The 18,422-nt window shown below is 44.1% G+C and overlaps 1 protein-coding gene across 1 annotated transcript in view; it reads left to right on the top strand.

Annotated features, from left to right (window-relative positions):
* cdh13 (cadherin 13, H-cadherin (heart)) overlaps positions 1–18,003 on the top strand; it is a gene marked incomplete at its 5' end in the record, with an annotated part of 63,163 nt that extends 45,160 nt beyond the window's left edge. Inside the window, 3 exons of the mRNA XM_007553284.2 lie at positions 5,386–5,619; positions 6,693–6,911; positions 16,687–18,003. Coding sequence (XP_007553346.2) covers positions 5,386–5,619; positions 6,693–6,911; positions 16,687–16,694 — 461 coding nt within the window. The remainder of the gene's footprint in view (positions 1–5,385; positions 5,620–6,692; positions 6,912–16,686) is intronic.
* Positions 18,004–18,422: the final 419 nt, after the last annotated feature.

Below are 18,422 nucleotides of genomic sequence, written 5' to 3'. Positions count from 1 at the left end.
GTGCCACGGAGCTGGTTCTGCCCCGCTGGTTCTGACCCGCTGGTTCTGATCTGGTTCTGACCCGCTGGTTCTGACCCGCTGGTTCTGACCCGCTGGTTCTGATCTGGTTCTGACCCGCTGGTTCTGACCCGCTGGTTCTGACCCGGTGGTTCTGACCCGCTGGTTCTGCTGGTTCTGACCCGCTGGTTCTGATCTGGTGGTTCTGACCCGCTGGCTCTGACCCGCTGGTTCTGACCGGGTTCTGACCCGCTGGTTCGTCCTAAAGCTGCTCTTACACGGTCAGCATCAGCCGCCCGCCGTGTTCAGTCTCTACCTGTAGAAATCCTCCTCAGCTTCTTCCCGCCGTTCGCTTCCAGCTCCGGAGCAGAAAGGCTGCCGGACTCCCGGCGTCGCTCCGGTCATCTTAAGGATGTTTATTGGTTCCCCGAAAACGATGAAAACCCGGAATTATCATTAATCAATAAAATCCCCGCGGGCCGAACTTGAAGATTGGACATTATGATGCTAACACTTAGCTTTCGTCAACAACTCAGAGGCGGAAGTCAGAGCTCTGCGCAACGCAAATAATGTTCCGGCCGGAACACGGCGCGCTAAATGATAAACAACGAAGCTTCCAGGCAGGAAAATTTTAATCTAGGAATTTTAATAATCGAGGTACTCCAATCATTCGAGGAATCGTTTCAGCAGGGAACTGGTTAGCATATCAAAAGCTCAAATATTACCTGACCTTTGACCCCAAGTCTCAGTGGAGTTGAATATGAGAATATAAAGAGGAGCAGCAAAAGCAAAGGAGGTGGACGAGCAGAGCTAGCCAACAGCCGATGATGTCATCATGTTGAATATGGTCGATGCTGCGCTGTTAGCATGTCATAATAATCATGAGACTTTAATCAGGAACAGTCTTCAGTCAGAGGCTTCTCCAGAGCCGTTGTAAGACTGACTGCTACTGGAGAGCCGTCCAGGCCACAGCCACGACTGAAAGTCAATAATCTACAAACCAAACAGAAAAACAAAGATAAAGAAATTCACTTAAAATGAAAGTAAAGATGAACAAACAACTAAAACTAACAGAGAAATGAAGTGAATATGGAAAAACATAAATAATCCAACAGAAATGATCCAAACCCAGAAGCATCAGAGCAGCAAAGACTCTTTTTATCGGCCAAACATCCTTTCATCTGTTTTTATTGATTTTCATAATTGTTTAGTTAATATTTTGCTGATTCTCTGCTGATGTTCAATGACAATTTGATAAAAAAAACTTTAAGGGATAATCTACACATCATCTTTCCATAAAAATTACTGATAAACTTTAAGTTTGTCTGGAAAACAACCAAGATAAAACATGAAACAGCAGTTATTAAAATAAACAACCTCTCGCTCCATTACTTTGTGTTTCATCATGAACATCTTTAATTAAACAGGTCAGGTAAATAATTGACTTTTAAACAGTTTTTATTATTTTTATTTGAAGCCATTTTTAATTGTAATGTCTCTGCTGGTTCCTTAGTTTCTGTTTTCAGGTCGATGTTTGGATCCATCGAAACGAGTTGAACCTCCGGCCTCAAACATCTGATTCTGATTGCATGTCATCGGATTTATGCACCTAACGTATAAATATCGGTTATTATAAAGCTTAATGAAGCTTTCTTCTCAGCTCTGTTGTTGTTTTCGCCGTTTCCTGTTAAATCTCCTTCCTGCTGAATCAATATTTCTGTAAGTCTCGTAAAATGAACTCATCACAGAGAATAAAGAGCCGAACAGAAACAGCAGGCAGCTCAACGGCAAACAATTAGCCCAGGAAATCTGTCAAACTCTGGGCTGAGAATGAAAACACTGAGCTGCAGCAGAGTTCAACTTCCTCCTCTTCCTCCTTTTATCCACACAGAAGCCAGGCGGCTGAGTTCAGCTGTGCAGCAGGTAACTGGTGATGTTAGTCTGTGGAAACCTTTTCCTGTAATCATGATGAAAGTTTAGATTGAAGAGACAGCAGCTCTGTCCCAGACGACCTCACTTCCTGGTTTCCTGGACTCTCGTCGTCAGGAGGACAGACATCATCCAGAGCCGTTTTCTGCTGTTTGGGTAAATGAATGAACGTTCATTCACAGACAGCTGAAAGGTCGTCTCTTTGGGTTCTGGTTCTGGAAGGTTCTCCATGTCCGTCTCTTCAGCCATAGATGTTGCTTCATGTTGTCTGTTGCTGTGGTAACAGAGCTGATGACAAGAGCGATAACTCTGCTGGGATTTCCAGCCGTCTCTGGCTCTGCTCCTCGTCTCCAACACGTTTCTGATGATCTGAAATATGAATACATTATTAAACAGATTCTCTTCTGGGATCAGGGCTCATGTTTCCTTCTCCGGCCACGAGTCCGACACGTCTGGCACCATATGGACCGACATGATGATTGCTGTTCGTATCTGACAGAAAACCTCAGAACGTCTTCAGTTTGGATGAGATTTATTTACCCTGGAGGCTGAAGCCAGAAGCCTCAGAGAAATTAAAAGTCTCTGTAACTCATAGTAGTGGATCCCTGGTATTCACAAATCTGCAAATACTTGAGACTCCATTTAAATCGTTTATAACTGCCTCTTTTAATAGTTCAAACACCAAATATACCTTAAACTGCATTAATAATCACAGTGGAAACTGTCTAAGCACTACAACATAAGCTAGGATCTACAGCCTTTTTCATCTCCACTTTTAGGGATTTCAACCAATCGGCTCCAAGGAAATGGAGTAGTGCTCCAGGATTGGCTGCTTTGCAAACTTCATCCAATAACCTGTTCCCCTCCTGGCCTGTGGGGGCGCTGCACCAAGAACCACTGAAGGAATCGACACAAAAACCTCTGAAGACACTGAGAGCAACTTCCTTCTTCACCAGATGGAAACAAGATGGAGGCGTCAGATTTTAGCGTTGGAGGATTTCTCTTTAGGCTAAAGAGAAATCCTTAGGAGCCATTTCTGCTGCTAACGCTGCTAACGCTGCTAAGCTAACACGTTAGCTTTGGTTGTATTTACCCAGAATGCACTGCACTGTAGTCCACTTCTTGGTTTTGGAGCGGTCTGTGGTCCGCTTGGCGTTCAAACCGAACCAGAGTTCACTTCAACCGAACCCAGACCGATGTTTGGAGGACCAGAGTTAGCTTAGCGTTCACACCTCAACAGACAAACACAAGTTTCTAGGCAGATGGACTGGAGTCGGGTTAAAGCGGACTAACGGATGGTGGGAGTGATTCAGCCTTCCAGAAGTCTCGTCTGCTCTGTTTCTTCTTCCTGACAGTTTTGGTTCAAGCTGTGTTTCCTGTTTCTCTCTGTGTCTGACGTTCCGAGGGCGAGTGAACACAATGCGGCCATAAAGTCTGTGATTCCTCCAGAAACTTTAAGCAGAACTTTGATGACAGAGTGGTGTGAAGTCGAGGCCAGCAGACGAGCCTCAGTGAAGCGGAGCCGGGCGGATGATGACACGGTGTGATGCAACGGGGATGGGGGCAGGAGGCTCAGGCAAATAGAGTGATTGGTGAGGGGAGTATTCATTTAGGAAGACAAACAGCTTCATTTAAAGTTAGCCAAGCACAGAGACTCCCTGCAAACTGCAAATGGGTTGAAATTTGCATCTTTTCACAGACGGGGTTCCAACGTCTCTCCTCCCTCTCTGGTCTCTGTCTCCAGAGATAATGGATTATCCTGACAGAGCTTCTGTCTTTGATTGGCTTTGCAACACGTTTTCCATCTGCTTTCGCCAAAGTAATTCCTCTTCGGTCCTGATCTGCCGCTGATATCGTCACGGCCGTATTTATCTACAGCATGTAAGGAGCGTTTGCTGTTTTCTGTCATTCCTGGAGAGCGAGCAGAAAGCCGACGCACGCAGAGATCGGAGTCATTTCACGACTATTAAACCGCACAAATGACAAACTCTCCACCATTACATCTGATTCCTGCTTATCTTTCACCATTACAATCTGCTGATGCTTTTTACAGCTGAGAATGAAATTAAAGTTTGGAGCCTGGCAAACAGATCATGATGATCGTCTGCTGAACAGTCGCAGCAGTAGAAACGGTTTCAGCAGCATCTTGTGTTTGTGTGGCAGGTAGACGATCTGATGCTCTCTGCTCTGTTTTGATGGAGAATATTGATTTGCTGTTCGTAGTTGATGTCATTAAAGAGCATAAACAATTACTTTCATAACTACAGCCGGTAGCTCTCAGTATTTATCATCATGTCTGAAATGTAAAACATCAGTAAAGAAAACCGCAGCGCAGCCTTGAATCTAATTTTTATTCAGATACTTCATTTATCCCAAAAGGGAAATTAAATATCGTCATAACTCAGATAATCCAAGTTCATTCAGTCGTCGTTGAGCAGCAAGGAGCTCCAGTAGCAGTCAGTCTTTCAACGACTCTGAGGAAGCCTCTGACTGAAGACATGACTCTCCTGACATGCTAACATGCTAACAGCTCAACATCCAGGCAGCAGAGACGATATTTCACACAGACCTGTCATGGATTTTGGGTCATATTTCAGTAATTATTTAGGTTTTTCAGATGCTAATCAGTTGTTATAAACAAAACAATTTTTTTAAATGTACATAATGTGCATGTGTGTTATGTGCATTAAAAACACGTTGAGGCCAGGGCTTCGTAATTAGCATGTTGCTGCTTTTTGAAGTTTCCATGAAGTGAATTTATTTTTTAATTCCTATTTGAGCAATTTTACAGTCGACAGAAACGCAGCTACTTTGAGTTTAGCTGCGTTATGACATGAAGTGAAATGTTATGGCCTAAAACAGAAATGAATTTACAGTCAGGAGTCAGAACATGGAAACGTCTCTCAGCCTCGGCTGAATGATCTCGTTTCTGTTTCGGATGATTTTACTGAATAAAATGAGATTTAAACGTTTCCTCTGATAAATTTTCAGTTTTTCTTTGTGCCTCCATCACTTTGTCTCGGGTTGAAGCAGAAAGAAAACTGGTTGAAGGTGATTACAGCACCTCTTCTAGGTTTAGGTGACTGGAGTTGTTAGTTTACAAGAGAATTTTTATGTTTCCAATTACAGATCATGTCTTGAGGAGTTAATTGCTACCTGACCCTTGGAGCTGTTACCAAATGTTTGTTTTATGAACCTCTAGTGGCCGAAGCAGAGCAGTTTTATCTCACCGGCCAGGAGGAGGTCAGTGATGACGGTCATGAAGCTCGTTAGGACGAGGCGTCCGTGTTTATCCTCTCAGACCAACATCGGATGGATTCTCCCGTTTGGTGTTTATTTTCACTGAAACATTCAGAGCAGGTTTTACTCGAGTTGCTGCTGAGCAGCAGCTGGGCTGCAGCTGCATCAGTGAACTGGCTTCTCCTCCGCCCTCACCGTCCTGTTGGTGTTTGTGTTCAGGCACGCCTCCGGCCACCGGGACGGGGACGCTCATCATCCATCTGGAAGACTACAACGACAACGCCCCGTTCGTGGTGCCGTCGGTGGCGCAGGTGTGCGAGGACGCCGGCGACATGAACGTAGCTGTGGTCGCAGGACGGGACAAAGACTTGGCGCCCAACGCGGCGCCGTTCAAGATAGAACTGGGGAAACAACCGGGCCTGGACAAAACATGGAGGGTCACCAGAATCAACTGTGAGTGTTTAGTCAGGAAGCAATAATAACAGTTACAGAACCCAGATATTTATCCACTCTGGATAAAACAAACCTTTTGTTGTTTGTTTCAAACGTTTGCTTAAAATCCACAGCAGTAGGAAGGATATGAGGCGTTTCTTCAGTCTGTTAGCTGCATATGTTCACCGACAATATGAACGTTTTTCCTCCTCTGTTTTGTCTTCATGACGCTTTGCTCCTCGTCCAGAAAGAGATGATTATAAAAACTATTCATATTCACTCATCATCTGTCCAGAACCTGCTGAAGCTCAGATGACGAGAGAAACGGAGAAATGAAATCCTGGTCGAGTGAAAGGAAGGAGTTCAGTGTGCTAAGCTAAGCTAAGCTAAGCTAAGCTAAAGCTAAAACCTGACGGTCACCGTCCACCTCCACTACTTCTCCCATTTTGGACACAGTGTGTGACCTTTGACCCTCCTGAAATCTAAATTCACCTGATTTGTTCACGTCCCAGAAGAGATGAATGTTTCCACACAAAACGCTCCAGCAGCTCCGGTTCTGATCCGCCTGCAGAGTAATCAGAGTATTTGTGCGGGAGTCGGACTCTGACGTCATCATCTGATCGTGGAGGATCTGCTGCTGACACGGCGCTGTGTTTCATGGATTCTCCTTTGTTCAGTTTCTCCTAAACGTTCAGATGTTTCTGACTCTTGGCTTCACAGCTGGATGAAATGTTTCTCCTAACTGTTGGAGTTAACCCCCGCTCTGCTGGAAAGCACCCGGCCTGATGCCGGGCTGAGCAGCTCCTGTTTTGTCTCATTACAGCATAAAGTGAAGCGGCTGCAGTGTTTCTGTCACAACTGGAAACTGGTTTAAAGATGATGCAACGCAATGTAACCGTCTTATGCAACTTAAAGTGCCACCAATTTCTGTTGCTTGAGTGTTAAGGAAAGTCTAACCTGGTAGTTACTTCAGGCTGACACACACCTACACACACACACACACACACACACACACACACACACACACACTGGTGTGCAGAATAAGCATTAATGCAGAGCAGATCTCCTAATTCTCCGTTGCTGTGTCCCTGCAGCCACTCATTCCCAGATCATGCTCCTGCAGAGTCTGAAGAAAGCCAACTACCAGCTGCCGCTGCTCATCACGGACTCAGGGGTGCCCCCTTTGTCCAACAGCACAGAGGTCAAAGTTCAGGTGTGCATCTGTACAAAGACCAAGAGATACTGCAGCTCCGCCCACTCCCACCGCACTAGCCTTGTTGTGCTGCTGTCGACACTGCTGCTTGTCCGTCTCTGTGAGTATTCCCGCCCTGCTGACCTCACACTGACCTGCTGGTGCCGTTCGCTTTGTGGCTCCTGATTGGTTTGATTCTGTGAGAAATGATCCGGAAACATTTGAAACTGTAGAAAAATATTCCACAGTTCTGATTTTCTGTGGATCAAAACTCCAACTCATTGACTGAAAATCTGCCTGTTCATGGATTTCTAAAATATTCCGAGGAAAACCTCAGAGCCGGAGGCTGTCGGCTTGTCTGAACGCAGGAAGACTCTGGAGCTGCGTCTGAAATGATGAAGGCATTCACAGCAATCCAATGAGTGACGAGTGTGTTATTAAGACACACACACACACACACACACACAGCTCTCTCTTGTTTGTCTGAAGTGTTTGTGGTTTCTGACTCGGTTCCAATGAAGTGCAGATTATTGATAATGTGATAAATAACACTGATCAATAATCAGTTGGTTTCAGCTGCAGATTCACCGTCTGGCTGTAAATCTGAGGCGTTTCTCGTTTCAGTGACATAAAAGTCTGGTAACCGTTCAGACTGCAGACCCTTTGGAAACTATCAGACACGGTTTAGCTCATCGTGTGGAAGAGGAACAGATGGGATCATTTCTGTGGATCCTTTAAAAACCCAAAGACCTGGAAAACATTGCAGCTTCTAGAGTCTTGCTGTCTGGACACTTTGGCAGCTGTTAATAATAACAATCCACTGGTAGATCACTGTCCTCTCCAGACCAACAAGCTGCTCGTGGTTTTTCCTCCCACTCCAACAGTCCGACCAGTTTACAGACTGGTCCGACCAGTTTACAGACTGGTCCGACCAGTTTACAGACTGGTCCGACCAGTTTACAGACTGGTCCGACCAGTCTGTAAACTGGTCCGACCTTCTAAATGCTGAGTCGGGATCTCAGTGGGAATAAATGTGAGGGTTTCCTGATTAGTTCCTCACCATCAATAACCTCTGTTCTGTTCAGTTTTGTGGATATTTGGTTAGTTTACTGTCCAGTATGTTGTAAACATTCTGCGTTTGGCTCTAAACTCCTCACAGCCTTCAGTCCTGCAGCTGATTCAGACAGAAACTCTTCTTTGTGTTTCTGATTTTTATACGACATCCAGAAGTCGACCTTGTTCTTACTCCAAACATCTCATTTAGTCCAAGCAGCAGCATGAATAATTCATCGCCTCGGCGCAGAACGCAGACCGTTTGGTGAGAGCGAAATTCATTTCTCAACTTTAGGACCTCTCCTTCTGCCTGCCGTCCAGCCTGGTCGTGTCGTTCGTGCCGGAGGCGTTGAGGCAGCAGAGACAGTGAGGGATGATGGGGAAACCCAAAGACATAATTCACTCCAGCCTTAAGAGATGATGTTCTTATAATTATGTCTTTGTTCAGCAGATTAATGGACTAGAGAGCGTCAGACTAATCCTCTGTTTTCTTCTTTTCGTTGTTCTCTTGAACGTTTTTTCTCTTTGATTGTTTCTGATCCTCTTGCCTGCTTTGCCTCCTCCTGCCTGTAATATCTGCCATTTTATGTTTATCCACGAAGGAAGCTTGCTCTCAACAATCCTTCGTTTCCTGCTGTGCGTCGCGTCAGTAAGAAAAATCATTTTAAAAAATCATTTTTTAATCTTTTAGGTCTGGGATTCCCAAACTTTCCACCCCATGACCCAGACAGCTTTGGACCGCTGTGGCAAACCTTCACATTTTAATCAAACATATTGATGAAATCATCAGAAATGAGAAGCGGCTTTGCGTCCATCGCTGCTGTTAGCGGATGTAGCTGTGTGTCAGATTAACGGGCGTACCAGAAACACGCAAAGTTCCAGGAGAAACTTTTTCTAAAGGTGATTAAATAAAATCAAATCTGTGAAATTCATCAACTTTTACAACCCTTTTTATTCATGATTTGATAATTACTAAATGTGTTCGTCCTCATGGCTGCAGAAGTTCTTTGTTTCCTCCACATGCTGGACGGATCCTTCGCTCTTTTCCTCATCTGAAACGGTTCCAGCTCAAGCTGCTGCAGAGTAAGGAGCAAAGCAGCTCGATAAACTGGATGCAAATAAGATTTAATGACTTTAAGAACCCAGAAAATGTTCTGGTGTGAGCGTCTGGTGAGATCATGCTCCTCTTCGGCCCTTTGTTATCCGCGGTTGCCATGGTGAAGAACCAGGAAGCTCCGTAATTGGCCGACATGCCGGGTCGACTCTAGATCAGCTGTTCCAGATGTTTGTCGCTCTGCACATCAGCAGCATTCTGGAGAGAGTCAGTCAGAACCAGACCGGCGCTGCAGGAGCAGCCAGTCCGTTCAGTCAGAACCGGACCGGCGCTGCAGGAGCAGCCAGTCAGAACCGGACCGGCGCTGCAGGAGCAGCCGGTCCGTTCAGTCAGAACCGGACCGGCGCTGCAGGACCAGCAGCAGAACTGAGGTTACAGACCGTCAGGAATGTGAGTCTCCTCTGGGAATGTCATTGTTACTGCTGAGCAACAGTTCTTCCGATTTGGACACAGGAGATTTACACACACACACACACACACACACACACACACACACACACACACACACACACACACAGAAACGCGCGCAGCCAGCAGGCAGTGAGAGATGACTCCTGCTCCAGCTCATCTCGGCGCTGCCGGGGGACAGATGGAGGACTGATCAGTGCGGCGGAAAGTCAGATAGTCTGACAGAGTAAGAGAGCTTCTCTTTCAATTCCCTTATCTCGCCGCTGACCTCTGACCCTGCAGCAGAGAGATGAGGCAAAGAAAAATGGAGGGAGCTAGAGGGGAAGGATTGGTTAAAGAAACGACACAACAAAGGTGTGAAGATTGAAGCCTGGTTTTCTGTTTGCCTGCTGTAATGTCAGCGCAGCAGCAGAGCGAGACGAGACAAAAACGGCTTTTCTTTTTAATAAACCAGACAGAAAAATACCTGGAAATCAAAATGAACATTCACCAAAGAAACACGTTTTAAAAATACTAATGATGAACCGGGTTTCCACAATCATCTCATTGTGGGGCGTCATTTTAAAGAAACGTTAAAGTGACTAAACATTAATGCTGCTGCTCATTTTTTGTAAAAAGAGCCACAAATATTCAGCAATGAAGGAACGATTGATCGGATTAATCATGAATCAATTACTAAAGTAATCATCAACTAATTTATTAACCGATAAATTGTTTGCTTAAAACACATTTTCTGAAATAAAATCAATAATTGATCCAAAACATAATAAAAAATATCAACATTTTACATAAAAAACCATCTGTCTGTAAATCTGATTTATCATCTACAGTCACTTTATGGTTCATGTTCTGCAGAATAAATTTCCTATTAATCACGTTTTGCTACCAAGTCACTGATTGGTGGATCAATAATTAACCCCTGATCGTCTCCTCTCTCATGTAGGAGGATTTTTAGCTGCTGAGCTTCAAACCGTCAGAGTTCACTAAAGGAAAACATCCTCGGCTCCACAGACGGGTTTATGACTTACGTCACGATTTATGACGAGAAAAGTTTGTGTTTTAGGCTAAAATGTTTCAGGTCCTCAGAAAAATCTAAAATCCAACAAAGAAAACATAAAAATGATGATTTTATCGTGGCTCCATTTTAACCTGGCTCCAGGTGGAAAGTTATCACTCCGTTTCCAGTCGTGAGGTTTTGGAACATGGTTACTGAAGGATGAAGATCAGAACCTGCCTGGCAGCAGGAAGTAGGCCAGCAGATCTCAGGGAGCAGAAACAAAACCATTATCAGTCTGGATCCAGAACCATCCATCCATCCAGAACCGTCTCTGAAAACTTCCTGCTGATCCCAAAGACTTCTGGGAAATATCCTGAGGAGACGGACGTGAACCGATCGGCGGTTCAGGTCCCGTTCCAGAACCACCGATCAGTTATTGATCATCAGAACATCAGGAAAATGTTAAAGGGTGTAAATACTTTTTTAGCTGTTTCCACAAGTTCTAAAGAAACGATTCAGTTCATGTTAAAACATTTCACAGGTAGAAAACTGATGCAGACCACAGTGCCCCCTATCTGTGGACTGAAGTATTACTTATTATCCATCTTCAGCCAGTGATGCTGCTGATGTGGACAGCATGTTCCCAGTGTTCCCAGTTAGAGAGCCGGAGATAAACCAGTGTAAATGCAGCTGGTCTTCAGTCTGCTGCTCGTGAATTAATTCGGTTTAAACAGTTAAACAGCCTCAGTGTTTCTGTTTTCAGAGTAAAATGGATGAAAACATTCAACACAACAGACGACATCCAGTCTGGATGCCTTGACTTTTCCTCCATCCTGAGGTTTTCTGCTGTTTCCTGATCCGCTCTAATCCGCTCCCAGTCAGAGAGACGGGAACGTTTCAGGGCTTATTTACTGAAAATATGACTTCTTCACAGCGTTAGGAGGAGATGATGTGCAGTTACCATGGAAGTGCCTCTGAAGACGTGAAGAGATCCTCAGTGATGAAACTCAACCTGAAACTTCGCCGCCATTCACCTTCAGCTCACAGGATTAATTAACTCTGCCTTTTATTTATTACTGCCTCCTGGAAAATATTACTCTATTGCCCTCATTCAACATTTAACCCTCATGAACATTTTGCTTTTCTTGGGGTGAAATTCAAGGTTTGGAAATTCTTCCAGCTGTTCGTCTCCCTGCAGCTGATGGTTTTATTAACGTCATTAAATGCTGCAGCAGTTCAGAAATTCATGCAGAAATGTTTCCAGTCCTGTTGTGGAAAAGATTCATTTCCAAGCACTGATGGATGAAATCACTCAATCAGGTTTTTGTGTTCAAAATTCTGAAATCAAAGTAAAAATTTAAGTCAGTTATTATAAGAGTCAAAATACTAACAAATAATTCAGATTTTTGAGAATAAAGACAAAATTCTGATTGTCAATATTCTGAAATCAAAGTAAAAAATCTGACATTAAAGTGAAAATTATATTAAAGTCAAAATTCAAAGAAAAAAGTCTGAATTTTGAGAGTAAAGTTAAATATTTTTGAACAAAATGATAATATGCAGCTGCTGGGAGTTCAGTTCACTGCAGCAGAGCCACAAATACTGGACGTCATTTTCACTCTGATGTTCTGAATGTAATTTAGTTTTAATGCACTTTATTATTCTAACAGAACAAAACTATTTTTTAATCATGAAAGCTGCTGTTGCTTGGATCTTTAATGTGACAGGAATTAATTAAAGCAACACGTCTGGTTCTGACTGCAGCCGGCGACTGTTTCCAGCGTGTAGCGGCTCCATGCTGGCGCCTGGCGGTTCACACGGCGCCACCTGCTGCTGTCAGCAGCTTCCTGTCGCTCCCTGTTTATTCTGAGGGGCCAAGGTGCTAATGATGCAGGCGCTCACCCCCGTTAGCACAACGCCGAATAACAAATCTCAGGCGACAAGTCTAAAAATAATGCAACACAGAGACAATTTAAAAGGTGAGAAAATGCAGCCAAAGAAAATTCACTTTGGAAAAATCAAAGTTCATCTGAACATTTTGAACTTTTCATGTTAAAAGTCTTTTTTCCATGATTGCATGTGAATGCATCACCATCTAAATCTATCTGGAACTCCTTCATTAAGGGATGAAGGAGTCGTAGCTCGATGCTTGGTTGCCATGGTTACGAAAACCTCAACATCAGGTCGATTTCTGCTTTAATAACTCAACCAAACAGATCAGTGGATAAAAACTGCTGCGATTTTCAGCCACCAGTAAAACGAGTCAAACTTTCCTGCATCAGTATTCATGAGGCGAAGCTGCATTTATGAATAACTCATTTACATATAATTTATACTTAAATGGGTTCAGCGCACCTGAGCCAGCAGAACCTTTCTGTCTGAAACTGAATCAGAAACTTTCACCGTTCTCCAGAATATTTGATTATTGATCTGATCTGATCAGCACCCCCTTCAGTTCAGATCAATACTGATCCGATCTCCTTTCAGGTCCATTGGTTCTGAAACATTCACTTATTTACAGAAAAATTAACAGTAAAAGTTAAAATTTTAAAAATGTTATTGATTTATCAAAAAAAAAAAATCTAAAACATCTTTAAGTCTCAGCTCCATTTTCACAAACCTGCAGTCGGTCCAGACGGCCGTTGGTCCCGGTCCTGGTTCTGGTTCTGGTCCCGGTCCTGGTTCTGGTCCCGGTCCTGGTTCTGATCCCGGTCCTGGTTCTGGTCCCGGTCCTGGTTCTGATCCCGGTCCTGGTTCTGGTCCCGGTCCTGGTTCTGATCCCGGTCCTGGTTCTGGTCCCGGTCCTGGTTCTGGTCCTGGTTCTGCTGAAGGTTTCTTCCTGTACAGGGAGGTTTTCCTCTCCACCGTCTCAACATGCTGTTAGTCAATGACTCAAGTGATCGTCTGCTGTCGCCCCCTGCTGGTCAGGAGAGTGAACGACTCGACGCTCTACGGGGTTTCCTTAGAAACTTTACAAACTAATTTAATAATAAACTGAACTTAAAGCTCAGATTGCTATCTTGGACTAATTGTTGTGAAAATGAAGCCATAGAAATGAACTGAGTTGTAGAATCGGCTAATTAACATGTAAAATCAGTTCTGGTTCTGGTTCTGGTCCTTCACAGTGAGGCGGGTCAGTTCTGTTTCCCGTCATTAGAAATGAAAACATATCTGCGTTATGCACAAACCCGACTCTCTGCATTTCGCTCAGCTGAAAGCAGCAAACTGGGACTTTATGGTTCCGTAGGATGTCTGAACAGAACCGGCTGATGACCCGACCCACCATCATGTGGATCTCGTTCATCGCTACGCTGCGACCCGCTGATTGACTCATTAGATTCAGCTTCAGGCTCCTGATTGGTTTTCGCCTCGCAGCCGTGACACACCTGAGCTAATCAGCCTCGTTTCAGATTCCAGAGGTGCAGAAACGTTTCCTGTTCAGCCAGCGTCCTGATTTCCTGCCGCTTCACATATCAGGCGTTATGCCGCCATTTTACCTGAAGAGAGCCGAGCTAAAGCCAGTGAGTGTTTCGTTTTTACCCACTGTGAAAAACCTGCTGTCAACTTAGCGACTTTGTTGCTACGTTTAGCACATTTTTCACAAAATAACAGCAACTAGCGACAAATCCAGCAACTTTTTTTTCCTGTTATTGGAGATTTTTATGCGATTTGTGACGCAGCAGTCACTGCAACAACTGGGCAACTTGCTGTTCCCAACTCGCCACCAGGGGGCGTCTGAGTGACATGGCTTTAAACTAACCAGTTGGAAAATTCAACTGCAGTAGCCACACCTCAGCCCATAGAGGGCAGTACTGAAACAGTTTTAGGCAAAATATTCTACAAATTTACGCAGAAATGTCAAAATTTGTAGAAATGTTGCTAAGTGGATCGTCTGCAGTGATGTCATCACTGTAGCGGTCTGTGGTGATGAAGAGGAGCTGCTCTCTATTTACTGATGATCTACGCTCTTCACTCTAACCCTTAAAGCTGCAGTATAACTTCTATCCTAAATACTTTTTTACATATTGGTTGAAACTCAACATGTGAGAAGATTGAGCTCCTGTTTTCTCTCAGTGCTAACTAGAAACAACCAATCAGAGCCAGGAGGCGGGGCTTAGCGCTGTCAATCACAGTCTTGTCTGTCGGGTTGATTCAGTCGGCAACAAGTTGATTCTGCTGCTTTAATGAGGAGAATCGTTCGTTGCCCATCTCAGAGGAAGTGATGAACTCTTCCTCCTCCTCTTCCTCCTCCTCGTTCCTGTGAATCCTGTCGAAGCTGAAGCTGCTCTGAATCGATTCTCGTTTTCATGTCAGGAGTTTCAGTTTCCATCCAGAGGAAGCGTTGCCTCTGTTCTCTCCAGCTCTTCCTGTGAGGTGCAGCGTTCCCGCTGGGGAAAAGCCGATACTTTGAGTTTCCTCAGAGAGCTGGGATGGGAACCTGAAGGAAAAACGGCTGTAAAACAAAAACAGGCGGCTCCTCCGTTCTGAGCCGTTTTGCTTCGACCGCCTCACAGTTTTTCCCGTCCGTTTGGTTTCAGTGTCTGCTGGAGTTCTGGCTCTCAGGACGGGGCTGTAAAACTATTATAGTTTATAAATGTGGAAATGAAACTGTTGGGTTTCTCAGTAGAACATGGATGAGATAAAGAAAAGTTTCTTCATGTAAATGTTAGATTTTAACATCAGACGCTGTTTGAAAGTGAAACCAGAGCTTATTTGATCCACCAGCGTTTTCCCTTCCACTTTTTAAAAAACTGATTTAAAATGTAATACCTGGAGATAAATTAATTTAAAATGTAATTTATTACCTGGAGACGACTGGGAACATTAAACACAAGGAACATTTATCAGCAACTTTACCTTTAAATTTACTCATTAGCATATTTCTCTGATAGCAGAGAAGAAATTTACATGAAGAACCTGGAAATCCTTTCAGTTTCATCCACACACACACACACACACACACACACACACACACACACACACACACACACACACACATAGAAACACAGAAACACACACACTTATGCATCACATGAGTAAAAAACTTTAAATTATATAAAATCTGAACAAATAACCTTTTCAAACAAGTTTAATACTCCAAACTGAAATCGGCCCATTTTAATCATAAGTGCACTTGTGAAGCTTTTAGCAGAAACTGGCCTGTAAACCTGCTGCTTCGCTCTGAGAGCAGCTAAAGGTCATTAAGAGACGAGCGTGGAACGGCCGCTTCACTCCAACTGGGCTCATGAAGAGACCGAAGAGCAAACGGATTAGAAGAAGAGGTCAGTGTTGCCATCGCTGCGTCTCCAGCCAATCAGTAAAATCCCTTTTCATGAATTTACCTGCATTTTCTCCAACCTGCTGCAGGTTTCAGTGAGGTGGAGACAAACTGCTGCTGTTTTTGTTTGGTTTCGGTGGAATGGGGGTCATGTGGATTACCTCTGAGAAGTCAGTGTTTCACCTGAGTTTGGAGAAGCTGCTGCGTTTTAAAACTGGTTACCATGGAAACATAACGAGTGTTCAGCCCAGTTCACATGATTTTAATGTTTCCCAGTTATCTGCCTGGATCTGAAGATAATCAGAGATTTTCCTGCTGTGCGTTCAGAGTGATCGGGTCCAATCGGGTTATCAGGACCGGTTTTCAACATGTTGGATCATCTTGGCCATGTGTTTCAGTCAGTCATGTTTGTTTACTCTGAACTCATGTTTTATCTTGAGTCAGATTGTGATGCTCAACGCTGCTCCACCGCGTGTGTCTTGTAAGTTTTAAATGGATACACAAATGGTAAATGGACGTAAAGCGCTTTTTCAGTCATTTTGACCACTCAAAGCGATTTACATAGAGTCAAATTCACCCATTCACACTCGCAAACGCTACGCAGATCAGTAGGCAGTTAGCAGGAGGAAGCTGGAATCGAACCTACAACCTTCCGATCAACTACTCTGCCCACACAGCCACAGTCACCCTGTGGCTCTGCGGGAAGTTCTGATGCCCACAAGCATTACATCAGAACTTCCAGACCGGGAAGTGAAGTTTCACTGAAGTTGTTTGCGTCGGCAGAATTGATTATTGATTTCTTTCTCACCTGTTCGGTCTGACAGGTGAATTTCTGATTCTCCAAACTGAGATCCGTCTGACTGCAGGTTAGATACTGACAGCTCTTAACTGCTCAACAGAACCTCATCAGTACCGGGGAAAGTCATGAACTGATCCAGTGAACTGGGCTCTTCTCCATGGTATTCACTCTTGTTCTTCTTGTTTTCTCCTCCTCCACCCGTCTCCTCCCACCCTGCCCTGACCCTTGACCCCTGACCCCTCTCCAGGCCTGTAAGTCCTACTGAAACCTCTCATTGTCCTTTTCGCACCACTGAGAAGCAACGACGAATCTCCCCACGCGCCCGGGATTAGGAGGAGAAGAAGAAATCTTCTCACCTCGACGAAATCCAACAAGCAAACCTAGAGCTTTCTCCCTGGGACAGCGCCGCCGCCTGTCAGCCATCTTTGTTTTTAAATCACTTCCTGTTTCCTGCTGGCCCTCTTCATTCTTCCTCTCCATCTTCACCTCTCTGATCTTGCGTTCCTATTCTTTCTTTTTTCTCTCCCTCTATCCATCATTGATTATTGATTTCTGTCCCAACCTGCCCCCCCCCCGTTGCAGAGCTAGGAATGTAGCGGTGTTAGCAGTGTTAGCATCGCGCCACATCCTGAAGGAACATTAATACTGATATGGAGAGAAAAAAGCAGATTAAGTCCTAATGAAGCAGGAACCTCCCCTCCCCGTCGTCATGGCTACCTCTTTTCCCTGTACCCCCATGAAGACTGCCTGGCTGTGTTAGCGTCTCCCGCCCGTCCGTTGACCTGCGTGCCGCCGGCCCAGTGAACTCTGCAGCCCGTCTGGTCGGCGGGGAGCGGCGGTGTTAACGTGTTTCTTTATCTTCTCGTCAGAGTGTTTGATCGTTTGATCTTGTTTCCGTCTCAGAGGACTGAAGCGTCTTTCTTTGTCTGCGGTCTGTTGGTGGTTGTGGCTTTTTTAGGACGAGGTTGTAGCCATAAGCCTTCAAAATAAGAGACTCTGGAGTCGTTTCCTCAGTTTGCTTCTGTTCTTATCGCATTAGTTATCATGGAGTGGGAAACAGTAAATCTTTACAGTAATGGTGTAAACCTGAAAAAAAAGTACTATTATATAAATATTTTTATTTTTTACCATTGTATAAATATACAGTATTGATTAACTTATGTAGTTTGATTGCAAGTCTTTCACAGTAAGTCTGTTTTAAAAGAGGAAACCATCTTTTCTGTGAAATTAGAGGCTATTGTTGTGTTCACTATTTTACTGTAACATCTTTGGTTTCTGATTGTTTTCCTTTTTGAAGCGTGATTCATTTTGCACAATCAGGAGTGAAGTTTGTTGACTGCAGCTGTTTGGGTTCGGTTCGTTCTCCCGCCTCTCCTCCTCTCATTTCCAGTCAGAAGAAGAAAAACAAAGACTTTGGTGGATCGTTTTCCTTTTTGTCTTCGTTCATCGGAGAAACGTAGCGTGTGTGCGTTCGTCTGGAGACCAACTTAAACAAAAAAGGACATCTTGAATGAGTTCTGTCTGTCTTTTGCACTAATTTAATAAAGCCGTTACTGAAAGTTCCCATGATGCTTCAGGTCATGTTTATTCTGATGAGTCAATATAAGCTCCAAATCTTTGCTCTCCTGTATTTTGTGCATATCTTTGTTTCCTGGTTGCTCGGAAGCAGCAGGCGCGGCGCAGAGGCCGAGCGCTCCAGCTGCAGGTTTGTACTTTTCTGATTATTGAAAAAGATTTAATATAATAAACCATAAAGCTGATGAGTTACCAAAACAAACAGAATTAATCCTGCAAGAGAAAATGTTAGATTCCACAAAAGATTTAAGAATCTATTGTTGTAATTCATTAAGAGATTTTGAAGAGAATCAAAGGAAATGCTGCAGTTAAATTCATCAGAGCAAAATGGCGCCATGCAGGTGGACAAGAAGGTAAGATTTTAACTTTTCGCCGAGTCGGAAAAAACCAGGAGATAAAACTGAAGGT

The sequence above is a fragment of the Poecilia formosa genome, unplaced genomic scaffold (assembly GCF_000485575.1).
Source record: "Poecilia formosa unplaced genomic scaffold, Poecilia_formosa-5.1.2 Scaffold55, whole genome shotgun sequence".
In the NCBI taxonomy this organism is placed as follows: Eukaryota; Metazoa; Chordata; class Actinopteri; order Cyprinodontiformes; family Poeciliidae; genus Poecilia; species Poecilia formosa.
The sequence above is the reverse complement of the archived record's forward strand: the minus strand, read 5'-3'. Positions and strand labels throughout refer to the sequence as shown.